The sequence below is a fragment of the Cervus elaphus genome, chromosome 19 (assembly GCF_910594005.1).
Source record: "Cervus elaphus chromosome 19, mCerEla1.1, whole genome shotgun sequence".
NCBI classification, from domain to species: Eukaryota; Metazoa; Chordata; class Mammalia; order Artiodactyla; family Cervidae; genus Cervus; species Cervus elaphus.
Genome location: NC_057833.1, coordinates 43,800,190 through 43,821,213, shown reverse-complemented (window position 1 = coordinate 43,821,213; position 21,024 = coordinate 43,800,190). Strand labels below are relative to the sequence as shown.

At 37.6% G+C, this 21,024-nt stretch overlaps 1 protein-coding gene across 6 annotated transcripts in view; it reads left to right on the top strand.

The window, feature by feature from the left end:
* Window positions 1–21,024, top strand: part of FGF12 (fibroblast growth factor 12) — a 585,576-nt gene that overhangs the window by 375,111 nt on the left and 189,441 nt on the right. For all 6 annotated transcript variants that reach the window (XM_043874199.1, XM_043874197.1, XM_043874196.1 and 3 more), the window contains one exon: window positions 19,124–19,227. In XM_043874199.1, coding sequence (XP_043730134.1) covers window positions 19,124–19,227 — 104 coding nt within the window. The remainder of the gene's footprint in view (window positions 1–19,123; window positions 19,228–21,024) is intronic.

The following is a 21,024-nucleotide window of genomic DNA, read 5'->3' as shown; positions in this document are numbered from 1 at the left end:
TGGAAAACTCCACAGTGGCCACAGGACTGGAAAAGGTCAGTTTTCATTCCAATCCCAAAGAAAGATAATGCCAAAGAATGCTCAAACTACCATACAGTTGCACTCATCTCACACACTAGCAAAGTGTGCTCAAAATTCTCCAAGCCAGGCTTCAACAGTATGTGAACTGTGAACTTCCAGATGTTCAAGCTGAATTTAGAAAAGGCAGATCCAATTGCCAAAATCCATTGGATCATCATAAAAGCAAGAGAGTTCCAGAAAAAAATCTTCTTCTGCTTTAGTGACTATGCCAAAGCCTTTGACTGTGTGGATCACAACAAACTATGGAAAACTCTTAAAGAGATGGGAATACCAGATTACCTGACCTGGCTCCTGAGAAATCTGTATGCAGGTTAGGAAGCAACAGTTAGAACTGAACATGGAATAGCAGCCTGGTTCCAAATCGGGAAAGGAGTACATTGAGGCTGTATATAACCTGCTTATTTAACTTATATGCAGAGTACATCATGCGAAATTCTGGGGTTGATGAAGCACAAGCTAGAATCAAGATTGCTGGGAGAAATATCAATAAACTCAGATACACAGGTGACACCACCCTTATGGCAGAAAGCAAAGAAGAACTAAAGAGCATCTTGATAAACATGAAAGAAGAGAATGAAAAAGTTGGCTTAAAGCTCAACATTCAGAAAACTAAGATTATGGCATCCGGTCCCATCGCTTCATGGCAAATAAATGGGGAAACAATTGAAAGAGTGAGAGACTTTATGTTTTTTTGGCTCCAAAATCACTGTAGATGGTGACTACAGCCATGAAATTAAAAGGCGCTTGCTCCTTGGAAGAAAAGCTATGATCACTCTAGGCAGCATATTAAAAAGCAGAGCCATTGCTTTACCAGCAAAGGTCCATCTAGTCAAGGCTTTGGTTTTTCCAATAGTCATGTATGGATGTGAGAGTTTGGACTATAAAGAAAGCTGAGCACTGAAGAACTGATATTTTTGAACTGTGGTGTTGGAGAAGACTCTTGAGAGACCCCTGGACTGCAAGGAGATCTAACCAGTCCATCCTAAAGGAAATCAGTCCTGAGTATTCACTGGAAGGATTGGTGCTGAAGCAGAAACTCCAATACTTTGGCCACCTGATATGAAGAACCGACTCATTGGAAAAGACCCTGATGCTGAGAAAGATAGAAGGCAGGAGGAGAAGGGGACTACAGAGGATGAGATGGTTGGACAGCATCACCGATGTGATGGACATGAGTTTGAGTAAGCTCTGGGAATTGGTGATGGACAGGGAAGCCTGGCCTGCTGCATTTCATGGGGTCACAAAGAATTGGACACGACTGAGCAACTGAACTGAACTGAGCTAAATTTAGTTCCAGAGTTAATGCTTTTACTGTTCTATCTTGAATACCTATTTTCTCTTTCCTCATTAATATTACCTAGTGCATAAAAAAATCATACCACTGCATTCTTCTCACAGCACTTAAGAATAGTATTATGTAGGGAATATTCCTTACTTATAAAGTATTACAGTGTTTTGCAGGCTAAACTTTGAACTGAAGAGGATTTTCCTCCAATATGTTCAATGTGTTTAAACTATAAAGGAAGACCTTTTTTGAAATAGTAAACCATTATACAAAAATTTTAAAGATCTTAGATAATCTGGTTGCCTTTTAAATATATCTGCCTTGGGGAGTTTGAGGTGTGTAGGCTGTGTGTGTTTGTGTATGTATATATTTCCATGTATTATTCAGTAGCCTAGATAGAGTGGTACTGAGCAGGCATGCAGCCAGGATGTAGTGAGGTTACACCCGGTACATCTGCCTTCCCTGACACTGAGGCAGAATGCGGAGCACACACCCATGTCAAAATACATCTGTCTAGTATTACTAAGCCCACTCCATAGTGTTATAACTTAATTTTTAAAAATATCCTAAAGAAAACCTGTTTGTTTCCTCTTGCTTAGATGTTGACAGAGTCATCGTTTTTATTGTTGTTTTTGTATGTTCCAGTGATCAGTCTTGATACTTGGGGAAGCAGTGTGGTGTTGTGAATAGTCTATAGAGTTTCAGAGACACAGTTAAGGATATTAATAAGCATTTCTTCATTCTGCAGCTGCATAAACTTGGGCAGTTTGCTTAGCACTTTGATGTCATAGCTTACCTACAAAATGGGAATTATATGTGAAGACTTCACGTATGTAATAGCAGATTTACCTTTTTAGAAGGAAGTGCTTTGGAAAATCTAAAGAGTAGAAGTTTATATTACTTGAAGCTTGATGCAGAGTGATGTCAGGGAAAATACAGGATTTGAACAGAGCTTTGAGGAACTGTATGACAGCCTTTTTGAAACCTCACCTATAATTCCAGTCTCATCTAGGTCCTGGACCTAGCCTTCCCATCTTTGGGGGAATTTGTTCAAAGTCTAATTTAGATAGGATGGTGGCTCGGTAGTAAAGAACCTGCCTGCCAGTACAGGAGATGCAGGTTTGATCCCTGGGTCAGGAAGATCCCCTGGAGAAGGAAATGGCAACCCACTCCAGTATTCTTACCTGGGAAATCCCATGGACAGAGGAGCCTGGTGGGCCACAGTCCATGAGGTTGCAAAAGAGTGGGACACGACTTAGCAACTGAACAACAAACTCCAGTGTACTTGAAATTTCCTTAAAGGATGTGGAGATAGAATGAATCTAATTACATATCTGCTCTCAGTTTTTGGATACTTCTGATAATCTGATCAGGGAAAGTCCTTCAGATGCAAAGGAAAACAATTCACCCCCAACTTATCTCCAAGTCTTCGAGAACAGTGGGTGCAAATTTTTTGCACATTTGAATCATCTGGATACATTTTACATGCCCAGATCACTCAAATCAGGATCTTCTAGGATGGACCCAGGCATCAGTATTCCTTTAAAATCACACAGGTGATTCCAAAGTACAGTCAAGTGTAGAAACTGATTTCTTCCAGAAAATTACTTTTTATACTTTAGTCCACATCAGAATCACCTAGAGGGCTTGTTAAACTACTGATTTGGAGGCCTTCATCCCAGACTGTGTGATTCAGTAAGTCTGGAGGAAGGGCCAGAGTGTTTGTATTTCTAACATATTCACAAAACCAACTCTGAAAACCACCCTGTAGAATAATACTTCTCAAACCACAAGTGCAGAGTGATCATCTGGTGATCTTGTTAAACTGCAGATTTTGATTAAGCAGGTCTTAGATGGAGCCTGAGATTCTGCCTTTCCAATAAGCTATAGGAGATGCCCACACCTACCCATTACTGCCCACACCTCCCTTTGGTCTATGGGCTGATAAGATTTGGTACACAATAGCATCACCTGATTTCAGTATTGACCATCTGGTGCTGTCCATGTGTAGAGTAGTCTCTTGTGTTGTTGGAAGAGGGTGTTTGCTATGACCAGTGTTTTCTCTTGACAAAACTCTGTTAACCTTTGCCCTGCTTCATTTTGTACTCCAAGGCCAAACTTTCTTGTTAATCCAGGTATCTCTTGACTTCCTACTTTTGCATTCCAGTCCCCTGTGATGAAAAGGACATCTTTCTTTGGTGTTAGTTCTAGAAGGTCTTGTAGGTCTTCATAGAACCATTCAACTTCAACTTCTTTGGCATTACTTTGGCATTTGGTTGGGGCATAGACTTGGATTATTGTGACATTGAATGGTTTGCCTTGCAAACGAACAGAGATCATTCTGTCATTTTTGATATGCACCCAATATTGCATTTCAGACTCTTTTGTTGACTATAGGGGCTGCTCCATTTCTTCTAAGGGCTTCTGGCCCACAGTAGATGTAATGGTCATCTGAATTAATTTTGTCCATTCCAGTCCATTTGAGTTCACTGACTCCTAAATTGTCGATGCTCACTCTTGCCATCTCCTGTTTGACCACTTCCAATTTGCCTTGATTCATGGACCTAACATTCCAGGTTCCCTTGCAACATTGTTCTTTACAGCAATGAACTTTCCTTCCATCACCAGTCACATAGACAACTGGGTATTTTTTTACTTTGGCTCAACCTTTTCATTCTTTTTGGAACTATTTCTCCACTTTCCTCCAGTAGGGGAGTTTATTTGTCAGTGTGATATCTTTTTGTCTTCTCGTACTGTTTGTGGGTTCTCAGGGCAAGAATACTGAAGTGTGTTGCCATTCCCTTCTCCAGTGGACCACGTTTTGTCAGATCACTGCAGATGGTAACTGCAGCCGTGAAATTAAAAGACACTTGCTCTTTGGAAGAATAGCTATGAGCAACCTAGGCAGCATATTAAAAAACAGAGCCATTAGTTTTCTGACAAAGGTCCATCTAGTCAAAGCTATGGTTTTTTCAGTAGTAATGTATGGATGTGAGAGTTGGACAATAAAGAAACCTGAGCGCCAAAGAACTGATGCTTTTGAACTGTGGTGTTGGAGAAGACTCTTGCGAGTCCCTTGGATAGCAAGGAGAACAAACCAGTCAATCCTAAAGGAAATCAGTCCTGAATATTCATTGGAATGGCTGATGCTGAAGCTCCAATACTTCGGCCACCTGATGCGAACCGACTCATTGGAAAAGACCCTGATGCTTGAAAGGATTGAAGGCAGGAGGAGAAGGGAATGACAGAGGATGAGATGGTTGGATGGCATCACCGAGTCAATGGACATGAGTCTGAGCAAACTCTCGGAGTTGGTGATGAATAGGAAAGCCTGTTGGGCTGCAGTCCATGGGGTTGCAAAGAGTCGGACACAAATGAGTGACTGAACTGATCTGAGCATCACTGGGGAGCTTATTAGAACCACTTCAGACCTATTGAATATGAAATTGCTTTTTAACAGTGCTGCACGTTGGAATCATCTGGAGAGTTTAAAAAATATCGATACCTAGGTTTAATACTGAAAATTCCAACTGAAGAGTTTTATTTAGTTGCCATGGGTGTGGCCAGGGCATCAGAATTAAAACAACAACTCCTTAGAAGGTTGTAATAATGCAGCAAACATCGTTGAGACAAAGTTATAAAATAAGATATTTGTTTTAAAGTACAGTGCAAATCATCGCTGTCCTTTTATGGAATTTTCCGTGATATTTTATTGTAAAAGGAGGCCCTCAAGATGGAGATTGACCAATAAATAGGTCCTCCTGGGTCTTCTGCAACAGATATCAATAAATTCTCAAAACATTTATTGCGGCCGAGCCTCAAAGAACTTCTTAAGACGTAGCTTCAGGCAACTATAGTGAAATGACTAGAGTGTCATATATGCCTGCCAGGTACCTGCTTCATTTTCATTCATTAACTCCAACAACTTGAGGGCCAACTGGGTTCTAGTTGCTGGATTATAGAGGTGACTGCAGTGTAATATCTCCTTTCTAGATGCTCCAAGGATATTAGAGGAGGCTTGTATGTAAAACAAAATTTAATATTGCAAGGTAGCACCAGTGCTGCCAAGTGATTTAGAACAATCACCAGATTCCAGAGATGGGTAACGTGAAGTCGTTCAGTCATGTCGGACTCTTTGCGACCCCATGGACGGCATCCTGCTAAGCTCCTCCATCCATGGGATTTTCCAGGCAAGAGTACTGGAGTGGGTTGCCATTTCCTTCTCTGGGCGATCTTCCGGACCCAGGAATTGAACCGGGGTCTTCCTCACTGCAGGCAGACTCTTTACTATCTGAGCCACCGGGGAAGCCCAGAGATGGCAGTCACTCCCCAAAGCTGTCGTGCTCAGAGAAAGCAGATTTCAAACTGAATCTTGAAGAATGGGACCAAAATATTCAAGCTAAAATTAGGAGAACTGCATTTCAGGTAAGGAAACACAGAATCACCTAGTGGAGAAAGTTCCTGCCACATTGGAGAGACATGAACTGACTAATTTGGATGAATTAGAGTTGACTCATTGAAAAAGACCCTGATGCTGGGAAAGATTGACGGGAAAAGGAGAAGGGGGCGGCAGAGGACGACATGGTTAGATAGCATCGCTAACTCAATGAGCATGAATTTGAGCAAACACAGGGAGTTAGCAGAGGACAGAGGAGTGTGGCATGCTGCAGTTCATGGTGTTGCAAAGTCAGACACGAGTTAGCGACTGAACGAAAACTAATTTGGATGAAGCAAAGAGATTATGAGGAAGTGTCAAAGGCACCATATTTTACAATGCCTTAACTGACACATAAGGGAGTTTAGAGCTTATATTTTATAACATGGGAGACCAGTGAAAGTTCCTGAGCATTGCAATAGAGCAAAATGCAGTGGGATTATAGTGATGATGGACTGAAGGAGAGATTTTAAGTTAATGAAAGAATCTTCTTATTTTTTACATTTTTCTCCTACATTTCTAAAAATATCTTACTGCATTTATTTCTCTAGATCCACTTAATATTTTTAGGATGACTGTACATGTATTACATATGTATTTATTGAGATCAGTACATAGAACATTTGTGTGTAAATGTCAACAAAAATTAAGTGGAGTCATGATTGTTTCCTTTGTGGCTTTTTCGCTGGGTTTCCACTCTTTGAATATAATTACTCATCAATATTATGTGCATAAATTTTCAAAAGTGCTTTCTTGTTTTGGTAATTAATGATAATGAAATGCAAAGCTTTGGTTGAACATATCTAAATCATCTTATGCAAGTTAACTTGTATTGTCTGTGTGTAATTTTAACTAAGAACTCAAGTTTTTGTATTTTCTGGGTGGGACATTTCTGTTTGGCTGAAAAAATTCTCTTGAGCCTTCTAAATTTATTTATTATAATTTCATTTTCCCCCTCACTTTCTTTATAGCTCTTTAGGTTGTGGTTATATTGTTATTCAGTCGCTCAGTCGCTCGTATCCTACTTGAAACCACATGCAGTGCAGCACACCAGACTTCCCTGTCCTTCACTATTTCCTGGAGTTTTTCAAACTCATGTCCATTGAGTCAGTGATGCCACCCAACCATCTACAGAATTTCTTTTCTATTTCTTAAGAGAAACAATATTATGTAGCTTTATAGCCCCAAGCAGCTGAGTGCACACTGTAGCTCTTCCTTGGCTGACTTCACGACCTTGGCAAAACCATATTTTTGAGCTAAATTCAGTGCCCTCATGTGTAAAGATGGAGGCAGAGTACACGTGTAGAATTTTTTTTTCTGTTTTAGATTTTCATTATCATCATGACAGGTATTCTGCCTGTCTTTTAGACTACTGTAGTGCCTAGAATACAGGTGATGAATTCATGAATAAACCTAATAGACCATGGTGTCAATTTTGGCAACATAGTGTTTGATGGCAGATTTGTGGAAGATACAAATCTAAAGCCTTCAAAATATGCAGAGATTTCTTTGAGCGTGTTTTTGCCCATTGATCTTATGGACTGACACCTGTTCTGTTCACTGAATTTTTCAAATAGATTGTGAGATAAATCTTCTGTACAAGACAAATAGGCTACAGCAGATGAATGATGACAGACATTTGCTTTCATTATCAGTAGTGATATGCTTCATTTTTCACCTTAAGGGAAAAAAAAGTCAGATTGAATTGATTTGTTAATTATGCAAGTTTTTGAACATCTTTGAAGTAACACAGGAAAGGTTATATGATAATATCAGGATTAGAAGCCAGTGGCAGCGTTTCTACCTGAGCTATGGCAAATATTTCCACCAGCTGTTGTCAAAGAAGGGGGTCATCATGTTAATTTTCACTAAGTTGAAAATCCATAGTGGTTTGCTATTAGCCAATGTTTGGGCTTCCCAGGTGGTGCTAGTGGTAAAGAACCTGCCTACCAATGCAGGAGATATAAGAGATGTGAGTTTGATCCCTTGGTTGGGAAGATACCCTAGAGGAGGGCATGGCAACCTACTCCAGTATTCTGGCCTGGAGAATCCCCATGGACAGAGGAGCCTGGCTGGCTATAGTCCATGGGGTCACAAAGAGTCAGACAGGACTGAAGTGACAGCATAGCATGCAATGCTTGGAAGAAAAATTTTAAGTCTCCAAGTCCCACACAACTAATCAGTTCCATAAGTCAGTAAATTCAGTGGGGAAAATAAGTCATGCAATTGAATTAATTGATCAGTTGTTTATAAAATAAGACTTTATATTGAAAGCACTGAATCAACATAGGTGAAAGTATGTTGATTTTTACATTATTTTTATGTTTTATTTTAAATATATAGTTATTTTTTCTTACTGGATCTTAAACATATAAAATGAAATATATTTTTTCCTTCCATGATATTTTAAGAAGTTTAAATTATAAGGCAGTGATGACCCAGGCGTCCACCACCCCATCCCCATTGTGAAAGCTCTAGATTTGGAGGTTAGATAACACTACCCCCACTGATACCAATAATACTTGGTATTTTGCTTTTATAGTTTAACAAGTTTTTATGAAAATTGTTATCGTAATTGATCTGCATAGTAAATCAGTGAAATATTCAGAGCAGATATGAAATTTCAGGGAGGTCCTATTCCTTTGAATCAATGTCAGAACTGTCAAATATTAGAACTAGGGCTCGTGACCTAAGCTGTGTCTTCTGGACTGAAGCTGAGTCCTCATTTCAGTCTTGTTTTCTTGACTTAATGATAAAGAAGTTAAGACAATTACATCTTTCCCTTAATTTCTGTAAGAAATGTTGTTTTTGAGGTTAAATTCAATGACCACAATCATTTCAGCTTCTTCTATGCAATGTACTTTGGATGAAAAAAAGCCCCATAGTTTCATACTTTTGAAGAATCCCTAGTTTGCAGTGAGGCTCAGGCAAAGACATAAATATGATTAAGCAATGTGATAAATGTTGTGTGTGGAATGCTATGAAATTAAGATGAGAGAATAATTCATTTGTCTGAGTGAATACTCCATTATACTTTATATAACTGCTTTTGTGTTGGAGGACTTAAGAGCTCATACTGTCTCCTAGTTTGCCGACGACTATTCAATAATAGCATTTTTCTATTGGAAAGGGGAAGGGGCAAAATTGACCTTTGTTGTTCAGTTGCTAAGTCTTGTCCGACTCTTTGCAACTCCATGGACTGTAGCACACCAGGATCCTCTGTCCTCCATTATCTCTCAGAGTTTGCTGAAATTCATGTTCATTTACTCAGTGGTACTATGTAGTTAAATGATAAATACCAGAAATATATATTAATATCAGGACTAACAGAAAACCAATCAAGTGACCTACAAAAATTATCACAAATATTATAATTGCAAGTGTTGTTATAACAGACTGTGGAATTAGAGGGAAAAATAACCTGATACTAGCTTAATTTTAGGTTAAGATTTTGTCAGGTATAATATTACTTACATTCTAACAAACAGCTTTTTGAGAACATTTTGAAGTGTGAGAAATGGTATTGAATTTTTAAGACAATTTGATATTGAGAGTGCACAGATTATTTTTGTGCACCCATATATCTTTGTTCTATCTCAGTATCTTCTACTATAAATTTACTTGGGCTTTTAGTGAGTCAGAAAATGCATCTTTTTCTCTGCATCTTTGCAAATTCAACCTAGTATTTCAAAATACAAATATACTCTTTTAAATCTGTTCATTTTTCCAAGCCATAAGAGCCTGTCCTTAGAAGTTACTTGGAAGGACACTGGATTTATCTGTTGCAAAGAATTTGTAAATGAACTTTGCCTTCCCTGTCTCCTTCCCTTTTTCTCTTCCTCTTCTCTTTCTTTTTTGTGTATTCTTTGTCACCTGAAGTGCTTTCCAATATGTTTTAGCTTGTCACCGTTTTGTCACTGAGATAACTCGTGTAGATAATAGGTGGAAGTTAAATTGAATAAGCACGTAACACACATTTTATTTCACATAGTAGACAGACAAATACTGTATGATATTGCTTATATATAGAATCTAAAAAATGAAAACAGTGAATATAACAACAACAACAGAAACCAACAGACTCACAGATATAGAGAACAAACTAATGGTTAGCAGTGGGGAGATAGAAGAGGGGAGGGGCAAGATAGTAGTAGGGGGATTAAGAAGTACAAACTATTAAGTATAAGACAAACCAGCTATAAGGACTTATTGCACTACACAAGGAACATAGCCAGTATTCTGTAGTAACTATAAATGGAATATAACCTTTAAAAATTATGAATCACTCTATTGTTTACCTATAACTTACATAATACTATATGTCAACTATACTTCAATAAATTTTTTTAAAGTAAAAGAAAAAGAAAAGGACCTAGCCAACAGAGTTGTTCGAAAATCTTTAAAATAATAATAATAATGTAGCACTTAAAAAGTACTTTTTCCCCAGTTCAATATAATCTTACAAGGTGTCCAGTATCTTGTTTGTAATAGGTTCCCCAAAATCTTCCCTTCCTCTTCCTTTTCTGCAAAACCTGCATCACCCCACACACACACATGTCAGCCCTGTGCATCCAATGCTCCTACCCTCTCAAACTTCGTTACCATGCAGGTTTTCTGGCTTTCCCTGTAGATTCCATATTTGAATACACTCCATGTGTGGTAAGTATTATATTTTATTTTTTCTTACATGCTTAATTATGGAAATATGACCTAGAAAAGCTGTGAATAAGCAAGCTTAAAGAGAAACCACTGCTGATTCATTCATTTATTTGGCAAATATTGAATAGTGGCTTCTAAGACCAAGATGCTTCTAAGATGTCGTTGCTAGGCAATGAGGATAATAATAACTGTTTCCTGTGCCTTCAGCTTGCCCACAGAATAGTGGGAGCATCAGAGAGATTTACAGATGAAGGTGTATTCCTCGGGGACCACATCTGTGGGATATGTATGTCACTGTTTTCCTAGCCTAAGCATGCCATGTGACCTATCCTAAGTGCTCAATAAATTTTAATGAAAAGAATAAGTAACTTTTGATTAGAGATATTTACAAGAAGTTGTATGAGAGTTTTGGTAACCAAGGCTGTAGAATCTTACTCCAAATTTTGGGTGGCACTTTTCATTCCCTTCATTTCTTTATTGATACTTTGTACCCGCATGCCACTCAAGTTAGGACTGTTTAAATCCTGAAATAAAGCCAAGTAGTCAGTTTAGTTTATTTTTTAAATGACATTTTGCATATCAAAATACTAGCCTGAAAAAAAGTAGGTATTCAAGGAATAAAATCTTTTCAGTTTTTCCCTTCTCATTAGTTACACTTAAATTTCAACCTGAGACTGACTTAAGTTTTATAGGTCCTTAAAGCTTATATAATTTGGGGCATAACCTTTGAAAAAAAAATATATATATAACATAGGGAAATGTAATTTAGGTACAAAAATGAGTAGAGTGAGAAAATAAATCAATAAAAGATTAAATTTTAGAGAGATGAAACCTATCACAAAATTATAAAATCCAAGGAAGTAATAAAATATTTTAATTATTTGATGTATACAGATCTATAGTGAAAAGTGAAAGTGTTCGTTAGTCACTCAGTTGTGTCCGACTCTTCGAGATGCCATGCAGCCCACTAGGCTCCTCTGTTCATGGGATTTTCCAGGCAAGAATACTGGAGTGGGTTGCCATTCCCTTTTCCAGGGGACCTTCCTGACCCAGGGATCAAATCCGAGTCTCTTGCATTGCAGGCAAATTCTTTTCTGTCTGAGCCACCAGGGAAGCCCATACAAGGCTATACATTTCTGTTATTTTTTTTAATATAATCTTTGAACATATTTTCATGTAACAGTTTTTATAATAGATTATCTGTAGAAAAATAATTCAATCTTTACTGTAGCATGAGTAATCAACATTGGTATTTTATTACTATTTTTTAATTTATAAAAGTTTACTTAGCTTCATAGCTCATAATTGCTCATTTAAATACCTATTGAGGATTGTTATCAAACTTGAAAAATTGTTGTTATAAGATTTTGGACATTTCAAATCCACTATCCTGGTCCTCCAGTAGATAACTTGCTATTCATTTTATATGTTACTACAGTGGTGCTATGTACCCAACAATCACATAGCCCCATTTTAATGTATCGGCAAGTATTTATGTCTTCATGTGTCTGGGGTGGTCAACTAAGCAGCTCTACTGATCTTGTCTGGCTTACATATGTAGGAGTCAGCTATCTATCATTCTGTTAATCTAGAATGGCCTTGGATAGATAACTGAGACCACTTTGTTATTCTTTAGATGTCTTACATCCTTTTCCTGGGACCAGTGGTTAGTCTGTGCATGTTCTTTTCAATGCCACGGCAGAGAGGAAGTGCATAAACAAGCCAACTTGAGCTCTTTTTCAGGAGTCTGCTTGCATTGGCTAACATTCTGTTGGCCAAAACAAGTTCACAGGGCTCATCCCAGTATCAAGAGGTAGGGCAAAATATCCTTTCAGAAGATTGCAAATTTATATGGCAAAGCACATAGTTATAGGGAAAGATGGAGAACTGGGTGTTTTACTGCAGTTCATCTATCATTTCCTTCATTACATTAAAAAAAAAACCTTATGAAGTATAATTGACATCCCCAAAATACCTAATGTCTAATGTATCCAATTTGATGAGTTTGAACATATGTATGCTTCCCTGCTGACTCAAACAGTGAAGAATCTGCCTGCAATGCAGGAGTCACAGGTTCAATCCCTGTGTTGGCAAGATCCCCTGGAGGAGGAAATGGCAAACCCACCACAGTATTCTTGCCTGGGAAATCCATGGACAGAGGAGCCTGGTGGGCTACAATCCACGGGGTCTCAAAGAGTTCAACATGACTGAGCAGCTAACACTTTACGTTCCTAACAGCAGTGCCTGAAGTTTCTAGTTTATCTGCATCCTTGGTAACATCTGTTATCCTTTTTTCTTTTTAAATAGTAGTCATTCTAACAGGTATGAGGTGATATCCCATTGTAGTTTTGGTTTGCATTTCCCTGATAATTAGTGATGTTGAGTGTTTATCATGTACTCATCATTTGTATTTCATCTTTGGAGAAATGTCTGTTTAAGTCTTTTGGCCCTTTTTAATTATATTATTTGTATTATTATTATTATTATTTTTTTGCTATTGGGTTGTACTTATATATTTAGGATGTTAATTCCTTATCAGATTATGGTTTACAGATATTTTCTTCCATTTTTTAGATTGCCTTTTCATTCTGTTGATTGTTTCCTTTGTTGTGCAGAAGATTTACCTTTGATGTAGTCTTGTTTATTTTTGTTTGTGTTGCCTGTGCTCCTGGTGTCATATCCAAGAAATCACTTCCAAGATCAGTGTCAAGAAGCTTTTCCTCTATGAATTTTCCAGTTTTAGGTTTATGTTTAGATCTACAATCCATTTTGAGTTGATTTTTGAGTATGATATGAAATAAGGGCCCAATTTCATTCTTTTGCATGTGGATATTTAATTTGCCTAACACCATTTGTTGAATAAACTATTATTTCCCTTTATTACCTCTTTTCCTTACCTTTTTCCATGTGGTTCAGTGATTGAGTTTGTTATGGATCTCATGATCACCAACTCTGTGACTTCTTTTTTCAAAATATGAGTCAGATTTATGTAAGATTTAGGATGAAATACTCATTTTGGAAAGAACAAGGTTGAGAAAATGCTTTCGCTTATAATTGTAGTCTTTGTTCACTGAATGTTTACTGATATCCCGAATATAAGCAGATTATGTACCATCCTGCTTATTCTCTCTCTCTTTTTTTTTTTTTTTCGTTTATTTTTATTAGTTGGAGGCTAATTACTTCACAACATTGCAGTGGTTTTTGTCATAGATTGACATGAATCAGCCATGGAGTTACATGTATTCCCCATCCCGATCCCCCCTCCCACCTCCCTCTCCACCCGATTCCTCTGGGTCTTCCCGGTGCACCAGGCCCGAGCACTTGTCTCATGCATCCAGCCTGGGCTGGTGATCTGTTTCACTATAGATAATATACATGCTGTTCTCTCGAAACATCCCACCCTCGGTATTCTCTCTCTCTCTCTCTCTCTCTCTATGTCTGTCTCTCTTTCTTCCTCTCCAGTTCTCTCTTTCTCCATATCGTACAAGTGTGATCTAGATATGATGCTTATTTTGGAGAGCTTATAAACTAGTTGTGGTTGGGAAAAAGATATTTTTAAGGAAAATAAAAATTGTGATAAATATAGTCTAGATCTAGGATTAGGGGAGCTGAGAAGTGAGAGAAAGCACTTGGTATTTGGTGTATCATTTCAAGCCTGGCAGGAGTTTCCATGTGAAGATATTGGGTAAATGACATTGCAAACACAGGCAGTGAAGTAAGGAAAAACATGAAGTTACAAGAAAGGAGGAAGAAGATCAAATTACTAGAAACAGTAAATAAATATTAGAATGAGTAGTGCAGTAGAGCAGAAATATAGGTTATATATAAATAACCTTGAATATTGAGCTGAGATGTTTTAAGTTTTTAATTTCCTTTTCATCTTAAAAATCAACTTTTCTTTATACATTCCTAGAAATAATGTCTTTTCTATAATAATGTCTTATAATATATTATTATAATTAATAATATTTACTGTAAATAAGGTAAGTACATAGAACTGGGATAGACATTGCATAGACTTACCCTCAAGAGTCCTTAAGGAAGGAGACAGATGTGTAAGCAAATAACTCTATTACTGTGTTCCAAAAACCATTGCAGAGATATGCCCATGAAATAAATAATTATGGAAAAGGAAACTTATCTCTCAAGGGTTTGGATAAGACTTATGGTCCAGTTAAATAGGGAAGATAGGGTTTCTAAAAACATATCTTCCAAAAAGAGAGGGCAAGAGAACCATAAATAGAATCTAGTTTAATTAAGATCAAGGGGAAACTTAGGACATGGCAAAAAGCTCTGTGAAACTGCTTATGGTGAATGGAACGAGTTGCAGGTGATAAACTGGAAGTGTGGTTTACAGTCAGGTGGTAAAGGGCATTGAGGTCAGACTAAAGGCTTTGGATCCATCCTGTAGATGGTGAATAGTCACTTGAGGAATCAAGCAGAGAACTGACAGCAGGGAAGTGGCCTGAGTAGAAAGAAGGGACTTGGAAGAACGGTGTGGCCCAGTTGCTCTTTGAGAATGGAAAGGAAGACTGGAGATATAAGAGGGATTGTCACTAAGTAACAAAGGGCTGGAGCCAGAGTGCTGTGTGGAAGATAAATAATAGATCAGAGTAAGTCATTTGCCATTCTTCAAGGTTTTAAGAGGCAGATGCAGACCCTCCCAAAGAGAATAGCTTTTAGCTTTTACCACTAAAAACTCTCATTCCAGATTGTTTACTGACTTTGTTTTTAATGAACTTGCTAAATCTCCCAAAGCGTACCATCTAAAAGCCATTATCACCTTATGGTTCATATAAAACTTTCACACAAGTTTCTCGTTTTTGTCTCTGTCTTGCTTTAGCAGTTTTCTCAGTCTCCTCAGATAGGAAAAGCTTTATAGTTGCTTTTTTAATCCTGTTTTAGCTAAATGAACCAACGTTCTTCGCATTTGTCTTGGGAAATTTTTACTTTAGAAAGACATTATGGACAATTTTGGATTTCACTACTCTTTTTCATAAGTATCATCATTGAACTTGTTATTTTCCAGTGGTTGCATTTACTTACAGTGTGTAAATGTAGTTCATACCTCATGTGTTGACTCCACTTTTGCTCCCGATGTCTATCAGTTAGAAGTAGGTTTGGCTCAGACTAAAGTAACTAAAGTAGGTTGCACAGACTAAAGTAACAAGGACTTATTTTTCTCCCATAAGAGCCAGACCTAGGTAATTGAAAGCTGGACTGGTGCCATTCCTCTACAAAGTCCTCAGGGGCCCAACTCTTTACAGTTCACTTGTCATCACCCTCTCAAGGGGCAGCCCTTGTTTTCATGGCCTGAGGTAGTCCAATAACCCTAACCTCATCCCCATCCAAACAGCAAGAGGGAAAATGGTAGAAGAGGGCAAAGGGCAGTTGTCTTGAAGAAAAGGATATTCAAGAGTACAAAGACATTTCTGTCTTCATCTCATTGGTCAGTACTGATCCATTGCCACAGTTAGACACAGGCTATGTATGGAAATTTAACTAAATTATCTATTATTTTCAAGAAGGTGAGAATGGCTGTTAGGGGAAATTAAACTTAAAAGAGAAGGAGGAAGAAAGGATATTTGGGGCTGCTGCTGCTGCTAAGTTGCTTCAGTCATGTCCGACTCTGTGCGACCCCATAGACGGCAGCCCACCAGGCTCCCCCGTCCCTGGGATTCTCCAGGCAAGAACACTGGAGTGGGTTGCCATTTCCTTCTCCAATGCATGAAAGTGAAAAGTGAAAGTGAAGTCGCTCAGTTGTGTCTGACTCTTAGCGATCCCACGGACTGCAGCCTACTAGGCTCCTCCATCCATGGGATTTTCCAGGCAAGAGTACTGGTGGGGTGCCATTGCCTTCTCCAATATTTGGGGCAGATAACCACATTCAGTTCAGTTCAGTCGCTCAGTCATGTCTGACTCTTTGCGACCCCATGAATTGCAGCACGCCAGGCCTCCCTGTCCATCACCAACTCCCGGAGTTTACGCATGTCCGTCGAGTCGGTGATGCCATCCAGCCATCTCATCCTCTGTCGTCCCCTTCTCCTCCTGCCCCCAATCCCTCCCAGCATCAGGGTCTTTTCCAATGAGTCAAGCACATTAGAGAGCCAGAAAACCTTTGTTCAGTTGCATTTGCACCAGGATTACCTCTCTGAACCTGTTTGCTCTTCTAAAAATTAGGCTAATCATTCTGTCCTAAGTTCTTCATTGTGTTGATGGTTGAGGGTCAAATACGATGAGGAATTCATCAACACTTGGAAAATTGTGTTGCACAAAAATGAAGTATTATTTTAAAAGTGGTAAGCGATCTTCTGAATGTAAGCTGAGTAGATATAGCTCAGGTGATATGTCAATTTATATCAGACCTTATGGTTACGTTATTTGACAAGCAGAGGAATCATATGTCAATGACAAATAACTCTTTAATAGAGAGAACACATCTCTGTTTATTTCAAGGATGTGATAGTGCATTTGATTCTTCTGTCAATTCTACACATTAAGGATTATTATGCCCATTTTACAGACAGGAAAACTAAAGCGGAGAGATTAAACAAATGGCTCCAAGGCACACAGCTCCTGAGTGATGAGTTTAGAAACTACTCTGTCTATGAATCTCTCCCACTTTTTTGTAATCTGTATTGCTGCTTTAATGTTTATACAACACACTTATTGCCCATTTGGTAAAATCTAGATCTCTAAGATAGAAGTGACAGACTCTCAGGTATTTCTCCCTACTTTATCTCCATGGTGTTCTTGCCCATTCCTCTCCAGTATGAATCAAATCCTCCAATCTGCTAGTCCCTTCCTATACACATACACTACCCTGCAGAAACTTACTTCCTGCCCTACTCTAATGTTTCTGATCTTCGCCTACTCAACTTCTGTCCCTTCTTTAAGTGTCAACTTGGGTCTCCTCTTCTGTGTGAGACATTTCTTGAACACTTCAGATCACAGATCTTCCATTTCCCTGAACTTCTGTACATAGAGAATATATATATATATAGAATGCATATATTACATTTAATTATAGAAATACATTATACACTGTATCAGATTATTCCATATGCCTTAGCTTTCTCTCCCCATCTAGACTTTAAGGTCTTACACTACTTCTCATTTCAGTAACATAAGGACAATTGTAAGAACATGGGAGGAACAAAAACAAGTACAGATTCAAATTGCGGTAACAATTAATTCTTAAGCGTCTGCTAAGATTTAGTCTCAGCTTTATGACAGATGAGGAAAAAGATTCAAAGAGGCAAAGAGACTGGTCTGATGTCAAACATCTAGGAATTGAATACTGCTATATTAAACTTGTGGTCTTAGGCTTGATCCTTTACAACTATCAGTTGGACATTTGACTAAAAGCCAAATACTGTGTATGTGTCTATGTCTTGTGTGTGTGTGTGTCTGTGTCTTGTGTATGTGTATATGTCTGGCTTACTATTCAATTTTGAGAGAACCACAGAAAATATACATATATATATGTATATATATGTGTGTGTGTGTGTGTGTGTGTGTATCTTATATTCAAAACTGAGACCAGAACTGATGGGAATTTTATCAGCAGAAAAGATAGATAAGAACTTCTAACTAAGGCAGGATGTTAAAGTGAACTACAGGGCTATTCTCTTATGTTATAAATATTTAGTTGTTATAAATATTTCGTTCATATTCATGTTGCCATCTATACAGCCTAGCTATATGATTGCTTTCCTCCTTTAGGTAACATGAATTCTTTCAGGATAGAGATAATGTTTTATGTGTATGCTCATTTTGTAATTATCAGTGTTAACTAAAATAGTGCTATATAAGGATATATAATTTATAGAAGTACGCTTTTGAAGGAATTAGATTATCTTATTTATTTTCTTTCTGATATTTATGTACCTTCTCCAAGTAGACAAGTAATAGACTGTTGAATATTTTCAGTAGTGGACAGCACAAATATTGAAAGACTACAAACATATTCTAATTTTATCTTAGGATATTGAGTTAAATTTATGAAGTTGATTTTTAATGGTTTTGTGCATAAATATGGACATATTTGTATATATTTGATATATATGTCCATCAGAGCTTAAGCTATCTTGCAATCATTGATCCATCTATCTACATTTATATGTAAAAACTGAAAAATAAAGAGAACTCTTCTTCTGTTTCTAGCATAGTTAAGTATAAGCCAGTGGTTTTTGCTTTCATCTTGTGTGTTTAAGATAATGTTCAGGACCACAAGGAAAAGAAGCTCTGGCATATGTTATGGAGATCACATTTTATTTTTAATTACAATTCGAAATGTATTTTCTTCTGTTAAGAATTTTTTGGTTCAAATTATTTGTTTGTTAGAAAAGATCATCTTATACTATTTGAGTGTATGTTCATTTTATAGAGTGGAGATCCTGGACTCTCAGATCCATGAGGGGTGCTTGGAGTCCTTCTAATCTAATCCCTTTATTACAGATGAGTTTATCTGATTTACCTGAAGTCACAGAGGGTTAATAATTAGTCATGCTGCAGAAACAAGAAGCCAGTTCTCCTCATTCTTAGAGCCCCCCCCCCAACTAATATCGGTTCATAGGTTTTAATCCTCAAAAGAGTCATTTTAAGAAGCAAGATGATATATCAAAAGGTCATTGATCTTTTCCTCTCTTTTTGCCCTCTAGCCCTCTTCAATCTAATCCCTGTGGGCCTGCGTGTGGTGGCCATCCAAGGGGTGAAGGCCAGCCTCTATGTGGCCATGAATGGTGAAGGCTATCTCTACAGCTCAGTAAGTACCTTGGTGTTTGTGCATGTGTGTGTCTGTGTGTGTTCGCACACACAGAGAAACTGGCATTGAGAGGTAATGAAGTGGCCGTATTTTAGGGCGAGAAATTACAGGTTGAAGTCATTTTATATTTTCTGACCCAGTGTGTCAGTGTTACTATGCAAGTTTTATAATTTATAATGTTAAAGATCATGCTTTGTTGAGAAAGAACTAGCAACTCTTCCTGTGATATAAAGTCTCTTTTTCTAGTGTCTACTTCTAGAGGATAATCTTGTGAATTTTACCTTTAATTCAAGAAGTAAGACATTTTTCCTTTATGCTATTACTTCTCTTTCAAGCACAGTGGAAAAGCTGAATTCTTGAATTTGTCTGGGACGCTTCTGGGAATTTGGGAATCTTCTCTGACTTATTGTGGAGAAAAAACCTTTCAGAATAGACTGTGTTTTTGTTTGTATTTAACAAAACTGTGTAGTACCTAATGTGTCAGATTCCTCAGATAACTGGAGAATTGATGAAATGAGCTTTGGATTAGGGGCTGAGATATTTGAGTTTAATTTGCATTTCGGCCACAGTATTCCTTTGGGAAAGTCATCTCTTCTCTTTGACTTAATTTCCAAACCTTCAAAATGAGGGTGTTGGGCCTCAGGCTGTCAAACATCTCTCTTATATCTAAAACTGTTAAAATTAGGCAGCCTCAGTAGCTACATTATGAACCCTGGCATATTTGAAAGCAGTTGATAACCTCACTCTCAAGATAGTAATTTATGCACTGAGACAGTGCACTCACTGAATCTTGTGTATGTATATAATTCCTGTTCTGCCCTAAGGAAATTACATATTTCAGAAGAACTACCCCTGAAAACCACAGCCACAGATTTCCGCCTTTCTGTCTGTGATCTCAGTAAAAAGACAAAGTTATTCAGGAAGTTCACTTACGCCTACTAGATTCTCAGTTAATTATTAAACCGCTTTTATTAAACATTTTCCATAGTCAGATGAATCTCTGGTACCCTATGCTTGCTTCCACCTGTCATTCTTATTAACATTCTTAAAGTTGCTATTTCACTCCTGAACAGGTTCATATCTGAATATGCATTTATATACCAGATGTGTACATGCATATTTTTTCAATGGTTCTACTCAAAATAATTCTTAAAGATAGATACATTTTTTTGGTTAAAACAATGGACTTTCATTCTTAATGTGTCATAGTTCTAACATTTCTCAATGTTCAATTATTGTGAGTCTGTATTTTAAATGTGAGAATTAAAATTAGAAAAAAAGTTAGCAGGTTTTGTTTTGAATGACTCCAGTTAGTGGAACTTAAAAAAATTTTTTTGAATGTATTACAAGCTAAAACATTTAGGTGATCTTAGGATACTGTTAATTTAAGAATTTAATCAGTCATCAAGTAAACACCTGAAGGTAGACCATATTTATGTCTCTATTTAGAATGTTGTTATTCATTTTTATATTTATTTAAAAAATCAAAGTTCAGGTTGTAATTCCACACAAACTTTAGAGTTCAGATTTCTGAACCAGAAGTCATTTCCAAAGGTCTGGGAAGAAGAAAAATATAAAGTATTGTCTGACAGTGGTATTGTAGCATGTGGCAGTTGTGTAGGAGCCTCTGTGTTGTGTGTGTGTGTGTGTGTGTGTGTGTGTGTATGAAGAGAGTGGGGACTGGGAGGGGTCACTGTTGTTAGGTGCAATCCCAAAGTTCCTGGGAGAGGCACCTGAGTATTCAGCATGACTTATCTGAAGTTCATGTGTGGCAGCACTTTTAGAGAAGCATTTTTT